Raw genomic sequence first — 10,473 nt, forward strand, 5'->3', positions numbered from 1 at the left:
CCGTTATTAATTATTTTTCAAAAAATATTAAATATATTTAAAAGAAAATTTATAAAAAATTTATTTCTTTACATATCTTGATAAATTAAAAATTATAAAATTTGAATTTAAAAAAAATTAATAAAATAAATTTTGTAAGTAAAAATATAAATAAAACTAAATACGTGTAACATTACTCTTATTTTCTTAAGGAGAATGCTCGAAGCCTTTGAATACTGAGCGACAATAGCCCCCTTTTTTCTTTTAGCAGTATTCCAAACTCACTCACCAAGAATATTAGGTATGGATTTATAAATTTTTTCTATTCCTTTGTAGGAGCCAATTATGATTCAATCTTTTATATTCGTATTTTATTTTATTTTTTGGTGTCAACATATTAACGAGTAATGCTTAGCCAATACATTAACGAGTCAAGATATATGTCATTTTCGCTTTCATCATACTGTAGTCTCGTGATATTTTCAGAAATTGAAAAATAATATCAAATCATCACTTTAGAAGAGAAATGAGATAAGAGTGCAATATAAGACATTTTCCTTTTGAATCTCTTTTTCTGAAAAAAAAAAAAAATTAATACACTTAGCACCACTTCTAATCCAAGTGTCCATACCACAGCTTTTACATCAATTAAGGTCCCGTTTGGATACAGAAACACTCTCAATCCATCTCATCTCATTATTACAAACTTTTCAAATTTCAGATAAAATATAATAAACAATTAAACTTTTTCAAATCTCAAAACAATAATAATATTAAAAAATAATATTCTAACAATATTTTATTCAATTTATCTAAAATCATCTTCTCTCATCTCATCTAATTATTTAAACGAGCCCTAAGTTTTCAACTATCCTATCAAGGAATATGTCTTAGTCCAACCCATGGGTGGGAAGCGAGTTAGACCACTCTCATTGGATTAGCTAAAAGTTAAATCTAATGAATATTTAGTTATTTGAGAGCAAAATATGCTCACATTAGATTAGCTATTTGGAATTTAGCTATAGTGACTTTCAAAAGTTATTCCAAATTTGAAGGTTACTGTACATATATCAAATACATATTTTATTAATTATTTATCTCTTCATTTATTTCTATAACATATTTTATCACAATTGATATATTAATTTGAATTAGTGATATATTAATTTAATAAAAATATGATTATTAATTAATATATAATAGGTAGAATAGTAAAATATGATAAAATAAAATAAATTAATAAAATAAATAAATATTTTTGAAATTATTAGTTATTCATTACTATATAATGAATAAATATATAATCTAATATGGAGATTTGATGTGAATAACGAAAACCAAATTCATCTTATATTATTTTATTATTATATAATGAAAAAATAATTATTCCAATGTGGAAATTTATGTGAATGGAATAGCTAAAAATTAAATTTCTCTTACATTCATAAAAAATGTTCTTTACTTTTGGCTAATCCAATGAGAGTGCTTAGGAAGCATAAGGCCAAAAAGACCACTAAAGTGACAATAACATAACAAGGGAACCTTAAAGAAATGTTAAATCGCAAACCAATCTTTGCAGTAATGAATTTGATTCTAGTAACACTAAATGCAAAAAGAAAAATGGAGTTAAACAAAAGGCCATCATATTTAACATAAGGACCTAAATAAATTAATCATACATTAAAAAGTGTTAACACCCACAAAGGTGTGTAAAAAAGTTACACCTCTTAATTAAAAATGTGAGTGGAAGTGAAAGTACAAAGAGTACTAACTAAGTAGTACAATCTAAATGGAGGGTACTGTCCCAAACACACTGTATCCTAAAGATTCTCCATTGGTGTAAAGGGTGCATGCTTGGGTTTGAAAAGCCGGTACCCCACAAAAACAGACACGCATAGTGATACTACTGATAACAGAAGGGCAAAGGCACCGGAAACATTCCCGGAGCCACCTCGTACAGACATTTTTAAATTGCCAGAAGAGATATCCAGGGGAACCCAATCACAGTTGATGGAATAGTGCCCGGAACCATGCCATGGTTTTCCATCAAGTGGATACCAGAATGCCACTGACATCTTACTTGATCCACCAAGTGTAAACTGAGCATCCTGCAGGCACCAGGTAAAATATTAACAAACTAAGGTTCTGTTGCAACATGGTAAATTTGTAACATTGAATGTACAGATAACTCAAAGGTGCCAATGAATCAATGTCATCCTTGTGAAACATTGAATTCTCTTCAAACTAGAGAACAAGGTTTAAAAAAGTCAACAGAAATAATAATAACTGAGAGAATTTCAACAGAATAAACAGAAAATATCCAGAAAAGAGTTTCCTAAAGTTGTACTGTGGTTTCCATTTGAAAAATGAACTTCTGTCAAATATAGTTTTTTATAAGTAAAATAACAAAACTTCTATCAAATATAGTGAAATTTAGATTTTTTAAAAAGGGTCCTATTTGAAACAAACATAAATGGCCATCGGCCCATCAAGCTCATTTCACTAATATCATAAAGTTAAGCAATCAAATATGGAGGCAATTGTGTTCGCATTTTTAAGGATGATTTTCAATTGATTGAGTGCGTTTAGTCTTGGTCTGCATTTCATTATCCCCGTTAATTAACATTTGAAGAACCAATGAAGCAAATTACACACTAAGAATTAAAATATTTAAGAAAACATCGTTTCTCAATGCAGCAGATAATATAACCTGTTGAAGACGATCCATTGTTCTCAGAGGTCTAGAGAATTCAAAATAATATGTGCCTTTTTGACCATCTGATGCATATGGACTATCTTCCTCCACAAAACCTGTAATAGGCAACTAAAATATTAATATTCAACCTAAAATGGTGCGACATTAGGTAATTTATAAGATGATACTACAAATAAAGGTGAAATATAAGGCCACATATGGAAAACACATGGATCAACTTAAAAACAAACAACCACATGAAAATGGTGATGTAGCAGAAGCCAAAACAGTCATAAGGACCCTTTCACCAAAATGTTCATAAGGAACAAAATAAAGTTGTTTATCTTCTCTATTTTAAATTACTAGAGTTTAGTCGCATAGGAGGCTCAGGGGTCTTAAACCTACCTAAGCACCAGTGGATTTTTATTTTTTATTTTTTAAGAAAAGAGGTTAACAATTATGGATGTGCAGGAATTGAAACATATTAATAGAACAGTTTAAGTTATATGGATGCTTATGTTGACAATTCAATAGATGGACCTTCCATAACATTATGCATCCATTTTCTAAATGTTTACACTTGCCATTTTATGTCTCCATTTTATGTCTCTGGCATGGCCAAGTGATAGTTCTGTGTAAGTTGATAATCACACTACACTACTTATGAGTAGAACTAATAATTAAATATCAAACCCTCAACAATAGATAGTTAATTACCGGAGTGAACAGAGAAGCTGCTGTGCCACCATGCACCTTTCCATTCGTTCTGTGCACTAGTATCATTTCCTGACAATAAAATAGACAAAATCATTCATACTTTGGTCACTACAATTTTATCGTGGACAAAAAAAAACACCAAGTAAAACCTAGAGAAGGGGAAGGAAGAAGGATGAATAAGGGGAAATTTCTATTTTTCTTTTAGGTATGTGAAATTCATGCTCTAGGACCAATGTAACACCCCAATGGAAGGCCCAAACCACATGGCCTATACTCAAAAGGACTAGTCAATGATACAATTGGAGCCCCATTGGAACCTTATAAAGATCAAGAACTTCTCATTCCCAAGCAATGTGGGATCTCATACACCATCTACCCTTATCCATATCAAATGGGGCATCACAGTCTACCCTCCTTAAATTCCCGACGTCCTCGTCGGGCCTGTCCATTGTAGGCGGCATGGCTCAAGTCCCACATTTCTGGTTGGGATAGGAGAGATAGGCTTTATTTGATTGGTATTGATTTTATCTTAGTGATTGGAAAGGAGGGCGCCTGGGTATGTTATAGAAAGGGAAGGCAGAGGTAAGGTAGTACTTCGAATGGCGAAGAGAGGCGGCTCGAATCATTCCACTTCTCACACTACGGCGACTAAGACTTTCTCAGGGCTCAAAAGAACCCTATTTTGGAGTGCCATCATAGGATAGGAGAACGGAAAGCTTGAGCTTTCGAAGTCATCTTTCCAAAGGCGAGTCAAAGCCATCGTGCGGCTTTTAAGCCCAATCTTCCGAACCTGCTGCGTGAAGCCCGATAGGGCATTCTCCTTTAGAGACCCTAATGACATTGACCAAGGGATCTTGATTTGATCCAATTGATCTTATCCCAACTAGAAATGTGGGACTTGAACCATGGCACCTACAATGGACAGGCCCGACGAGGACGTCGGGAATTTAAGGAGGGTAGACTGTGATACCCCATATGATATGGATAAGGGTAGGTGGTGTATGAGATCCCACATTGTTTGGAAATGAGAAGTTCTTGCTCTTTAAAAGGTTCTAATGGGGCTCCAATTGTATCATTGACTAGTCCTTTTGGAGTATAGGCTATGTCGTTTGGGCCTTCCATTGGGGCGTTACAACCAACAACCACACCCTCAATCTCTTACTTAGGAGGAGAGGAGATGCCATTTGGTCAAAAGACCATTGGCATAAAAGGGAAGAGATAAAACAATAATAAAGGAGAAATTTGGGGATTTCCATTTTCCTTGATGAGGTATGCATGTCAAAGGATAAATAAAAATTTCAGATACAAGGAGAACCCCTTTTTGAAAAGCAATGGCACGATAAATTGTCTATGATCTTGACAGTAAAATATCCATCAAGAATTCTGCATCTATGTTCTGTCATAGACTAGTGAATACAAAGCACAAACCAAGAAAGAAGTTGCAATAATCTGGTATACTAAGTTCCAAAGAAACTTTATCGAGATTCATAACTAGAAAAGAATAAGAGGGTGGCGGATCTTTTGGCCTGTTGGTGTGGAACACGGGGAAAGCAGCTGTTTGGAAAATGGTGCCCCTATGTCTCATGTGGTGTATATGGAATGAGAGGAATGGAAGATGTTTTGAAAATAGAGTACGCTCATTGGGGTAATTAGAGACTTATTTTTCCAGTCTTTGTTACTTTGGGCTAAGGCTATTTGTATTAGAGGGGGTTAACGTTAATGACTTGTATGCTTCTTTTTCTGCATGTAGGACGTAATTAGGTATTTCTCTCATATATATCACCTGTGTACTTGGGCTATAATTTTGAGGATCAATAAATTTTCTTACTTATCAAAAAGAAAAATAGCAAAGAATAAAGAATTTAATTATCCCATTCTAAACATCAAATTGTTACATATCTATGGGAGGGATTACTAAAAAAGAAAAAAAAGGAGGCAAAAAGACATTTTTCTTTCCTCTTTTGTTTATTTATTTATTTATATTTATTTTTTAGCTGCAAATCAAAACTCAGTTCATGTTATATGCAACACAAGGTACTTCAGTGAAAATAATAAGCATATATGTCAAGGGCATAGAAACATCATTGATTGTGGTTTTGGAGAAGGTAGGCAAGGGGATAAAGTAGTATAAAGGCATTGTTGAAGACAAACAGTGATGAGGAGATAGTGGTTGTGGTAGTATAAGCACTGTTAATAGTGTTCCGCACTGGGGCTTTGTTTCACTTATAAAATCATGCCAACTTAAAAAGATACTAATATTTGACAACTCTCCTTTGACCAATAAAATCCATGTATTGCTGCATTCTTAAAAGGTCCCTTTTTGGGCTAATTGGGAGATATTGCTACACGTGTCATTCAAACACCCCAAGAGTGCCTATCATCAACTGTTGTCTGATCTAGTTACTGTCTGCTCTCAAGGGTGGCACTGTTCCTGTTCTAAATAATCAGATATATGATATTCGCATAATTCATTAGGCAAAACTTACAATTCTTGAGGGTGAATTTAGCATTCAAAGCTAGGATAGATTTATATTTATGCAGAAGCCAATATTAGCAAAGATGAAATAAAGCAATACAACAAAGGAACTTTAGATGTGGAAACCAAAAGTAAGTCCAATTTTACAAATTAGAGGATGTGGGTTTAGATGAATATTGTCTCAAGAAATTCAGGCTTAGAGGAGATGAGTTGTAGATGGGGAAAAAGGATTACAAAAATTGGGGGCAAAAGAAAATGAATGAAGTACTTATCAAAAAAGAAAAAGAATGAAGTAAAATCAAAGGTTATGGCAACACCAGAATTTGAAAAAGTAAATAGAAACGTAATTGCCACTATAATGGGTGATTTGCTTAATACTGAAGATATCAAAGAAAGATAAGAAGGTTAAAAGAACAAGAATAAAAGCTGTTAGAAAACGTGGTTGCAAAAATTTGAGGATAAGGAGGAGGTTGAGTAATTTTAGCAGGCATAAGAGAAGATGAACATTGTTCTTAAGATAATAGTTTAATACGTTAATGAAAAATAATTGTTGAGGCGATGATATTCATTGTTCACCAAGAGAACTAAAGATAAACCAATATTTGAATAACTCTTCTAGGTGAGTTCCAAGTTGTGCAAAGTATGCAATGAGCTAAACCACAGACAGTGAATTGTGTTGATGAAAGAGCCACAAGTTCAATGCCGCTTTAGTAGGTTTTTCTTTTGGTGCCTTATCGCTCTTTGCTTTCCTTTACTCAAAAACTTTCATTGCTCTCCTTCTAAGCCCATCAATATATTTCAATTTTCATTAAAAAAAAAATAGCAACAGGATATTATATTAATCCAAGTAACTAATTGAATAAAAATATTAATACCCGACATACCTGAAGGGCCAGTTCCATCTAGATATCTACAGTGTGGGGTCCAAGCATAAAGATCAACCAAATGACCAAACCTGTTCACAAAAAAAGTGATAATAGTATAAAAGAATATATTAAGAAGGGGATTTTACTAAATTGTCATGACTTTGTACTACATGGATGCTCAAAAGTGGGATTGTACTACATTGGAGTCAAGGCCAAAAGATGAGGATTGTACTACATTACCTGTCACCACCATATCCATCCCTGTTGTCTATCGGGTTGCCACCATACAGCCGTCCTGGAATGGCATTTCCAATTGAGAAGTGCATAATATCAACTTCATGCCCTTTGCATGTCTTGTTGGTGCACGTGTCTTTCCCTTCAGTACACCCACCCATCTTACAACACAGATCTTCTCAGTTTGAATTATAAAGTGGATAAAATGAAAAGCAAGATAAACTATAAAAAAATTCAGTGGGAAAAAATTAGATGGATTAACTTACGCTATGGTATGAGGCACCTTCTCCAATTTGGAACATAAGAGAGATAGAAGGACACTTGTTGCTATTGCTGCATCAGGGACAGCAAAACAATTCAACGGGAGCTTTTCATGTCAAGGAGTCTAGGCTTTAAGCTGATTGGGCATTCATTTCACCAAAGTATATCCACTTATATAGCATATCGGAGAATGCACAGCTGGGTGAAATAGAATTTCACAGCCAGCACACCAAAATTGACTAAAAAAATCTAAACCCATATAGTTTGTTTGCCTTCCAAAAAACTTTAAACACCATGATACAATGTAATAAGATGGGGAAGCTTGAAGAAAAGAGAAATCAGATTAGAACAGCAACCTTTTTTTTTTTACCATTTCTGGACGAATTGTATGAACATTGATTCATATCTAATTGTTAGGAGTGAATGTAAAAGGCTATATTGCGAACATAAAATGTTGCCAAAAGATTAAACAGATCGAGAAAAAAGTTATAATCTAATCGCGAACATAATACGACATTCCATTCTCAAAATCAAAACTTACCCTTTAGAGTACACATAGTCCCCATCTACTTGTAACATAAAGAAAACGTCATGACCATCATGCAAAGCCTGCAATATAACCATGCATATAACATCAAATTAGCAAAAAGGAATTAAAGAAGCAAAATTCACAATACACCACCCATGATTCCCGACGAAATTGAAATCAAGATTTGAATCAAGGAAGTACCTTAACGGTCATTTTTCCTCCTTTGTATTCGTCATCTTCATCTGGGTCGAGAGCGGGGAGGAGAGGGAACGCGAAGCCATCAATGTCCTTCCAATCGTCGGCGTGGCCGTCGAGGGTAATGAGGCCGGGACGGAACTCGGCCTCGATTCGGTTCTCCGAGTCGGACTCGCAGCTCCACTCGCCCGATTCTTCGTGCGAGTTGACCCGTACGATCAAAACGGAGCTTAACAAGAACAATAGAAGTAGAGACAGTGGTCGAAGCATCGTAGAGGGTCCGAAATTTCGTGCTTGAAACCTTGAACTGGATACGGGTTCGTGGCTTTGTTTTGTTTTGGATTCTGTGTCTTTGGTCCGCATGCCGTGACGTTGAGCTGAAAATTAAGCGTACCAATGCTCTGACTTTTTTCGACGTAATTATTGTAGTGGCGATCGTCGATGTCGTCTTTATATCTAGTAACGCCTCAAAGAAAGACCCAACTTTACATTTATTTCGGCGAACTCTAGTTGGTTTTTAGTTTGAATTTGATTTCTAATTCTAAATATTAAAGAAAAGTTCGAATGTTGAGTAAACATAAGAAACCTATGTATTCATTATTACAATTAAGGCTGATTTGTTTACATAAAATTAAACTATCTCATTTCATTTTATCTCATTTCATATAATTATTGTAATTTTTTCAAATTCTCATATAAAATATAATAAAAAATTTAATTTTTTCAAATCTTAAAATAAAAATAATATTAAAAAATTAAATTATAACAATATTTTATTCAACTTTTAATAAAACATATTCAACTTTTAATAAAATATCTCATCTCATCTCATCTGAACCGCATAATCAAACGAGACCTAAATCTACATCTTGATTGATTTTAAGTACCAAAGGATATCAAAGACAACTTCGATTGATCTCATGGATCCATCTCATGTGGCCTTACCCATATTTAGATCATGCATGATATGCCATGGTTTCTTGCCCATTCATTTGACATAGTACATGATTTTCATATGTTAACATAATTTAAAGATCGGATATTTTTAGAGTTATTGTCTTAAGTTTACAATTGAAGATCATGAAAAAATAGAAATATAAAGTATATCATATATTTAATTTTTCGGTGTATTCGCTCTGATTGTATAAGATATTTTACTAAAATATGTCTTCCACTCTAATCTTATAATTAAAGCACAAAAAAAAAAGACCCTATTTAATATAAAAATAAATTTTGAAGGAATATAATACCACCGTTGCATCAGAAAATCTTGTCGGAGGTCAAAATAAAAACAAACTAGTAATGCCATACATAATTTTAGAGTGTATAATTTCGTATATTTATTTAAAAATAAATATTTTTATATAAATTTTTAAATTTACTCAAATTTTTTTTTTTTTTAAATACACAAAATCCACTGAAACGCCGCCCTTATAAAAAAGTAAAAGTTGACGGGAAAACAGGCCAAAGATTTTGTTTCCACCGAAGGACAACGCATAATTTGACTTTTGTTCATTGATATGACGTATTATTGCATCTGCACGTTCTTTTTTTGGGGCCATGTGGCTGTTTTCCGGGGGAACATAGACATGTGAATAGTGTATAGTATTATTTTAATATTTAAGAAATTTAGATAAATAATAGAGAAAAGTGCCGATCGAGTATCTTTGACTGAGTTTAGACGTTAAATTAAGTTAAATTGAGATGATAAAATATTATTAGAATATTATTTTTTAATATTATTATTATTTTGAAATTTAAAAAATTTTAATTATTTATTATATTTTATATTAAAATTTAAAAAAAATTATAATAATGAATTGAAATAAATTAAATTGAGTTTAATTTCCAAACACAATTATCATCTTTTTAACACCAACCAACAACATCTCAAAAAATATCAAAAAATATAAAACTTATATGATTTATGATATATGCTAATTATTTAATCACTCTTCCTTTTCATTTCTCTACCCTCCTGTGTACTCTCCCCTCTTTTCTTTTCTCTCTCCCCATCTACTGATTTCCTCTCTTTGTTTTTCTCCACTCCCAGCGCCCTCTCTATGTCTCAGAGGTTATTTTTTCCAAATGGTTTAAAAAATGAGATGAAATAAAAATTTTATTAATAGTAATAAAATAATTTATAAATAGTAGTAAAATCGTTTGATTTGAATATTTTTTGAGTTTATAAAAAAATGAGAAAAAAATTGAATAAAATTTATTATAAAATTAAAATTTTATTATAATATTATTTTATAATATTATTTTTATTTAAAGATTTGAAAAATTGAATTATTTTTTATTTTTTATTTGAAAATTTGAGAAAGTTGTAATGATTAGTTTGAAAATGTTGTAATGATTAATTTGAAAATTTTATATTTGAATTATGTTTGGAAAGGACATGAGATGAGATAAGATGAAAATTTTGGAATGAAATCTATTTTCAAACAAGCCCAAACTCCTAATTTCTTTATCAAAAGGCTTTTAAAATCTAGATTGTTTTTTAATTTTAAAAATATAA

At 32.3% G+C, this 10,473-nt stretch overlaps 1 protein-coding gene across 1 annotated transcript; it reads right to left on the minus strand.

Annotated features, from left to right (window-relative positions):
- Positions 1-1,605: 1,605 nt before the first annotated feature.
- On the minus strand, positions 1,606-8,350 carry LOC121260499. Its single transcript, XM_041162404.1, has 8 exons — positions 7,959-8,350; positions 7,770-7,837; positions 7,234-7,300; positions 6,974-7,128; positions 6,752-6,822; positions 3,392-3,460; positions 2,690-2,790; positions 1,606-2,087 (listed from the first exon to the last, which is right to left on the minus strand). Exons 1-8 carry the CDS (start codon positions 8,313-8,315, stop codon positions 1,800-1,802), a joined length of 1,176 nt encoding a protein of 391 aa, XP_041018338.1. The 5' UTR covers positions 8,316-8,350; the 3' UTR covers positions 1,606-1,799.
- Positions 8,351-10,473: the final 2,123 nt, after the last annotated feature.

The sequence above is a fragment of the Juglans microcarpa x Juglans regia genome, chromosome 4D (genome assembly GCF_004785595.1).
Source record: "Juglans microcarpa x Juglans regia isolate MS1-56 chromosome 4D, Jm3101_v1.0, whole genome shotgun sequence".
NCBI classification, from domain to species: domain Eukaryota; kingdom Viridiplantae; phylum Streptophyta; class Magnoliopsida; order Fagales; family Juglandaceae; genus Juglans; species Juglans microcarpa x Juglans regia.

What these genes read in the sequence shown, in the direction of transcription:
- LOC121260499 (XM_041162404.1), bottom strand. Translation starts at nt 8,315, where the DNA reads ATGCGGACCAAAGACACAGAATCCAAAACAAAACAAAGCCACGAACCC. An exon ending in GACTATGTGTACTCTAAAGG is followed by an intron (nt 7,301 to 7,769) that starts GTAAGTTTTGAT and finishes TCCCTGATGCAG; the next exon opens with CAATAGCAACAAGTGTCCTT. An exon ending in CAGCTTCTCTGTTCACTCCG is followed by an intron (nt 2,791 to 3,391) that starts GTAATTAACTAT and finishes TGCCTATTACAG; the next exon opens with GTTTTGTGGAGGAAGATAGT.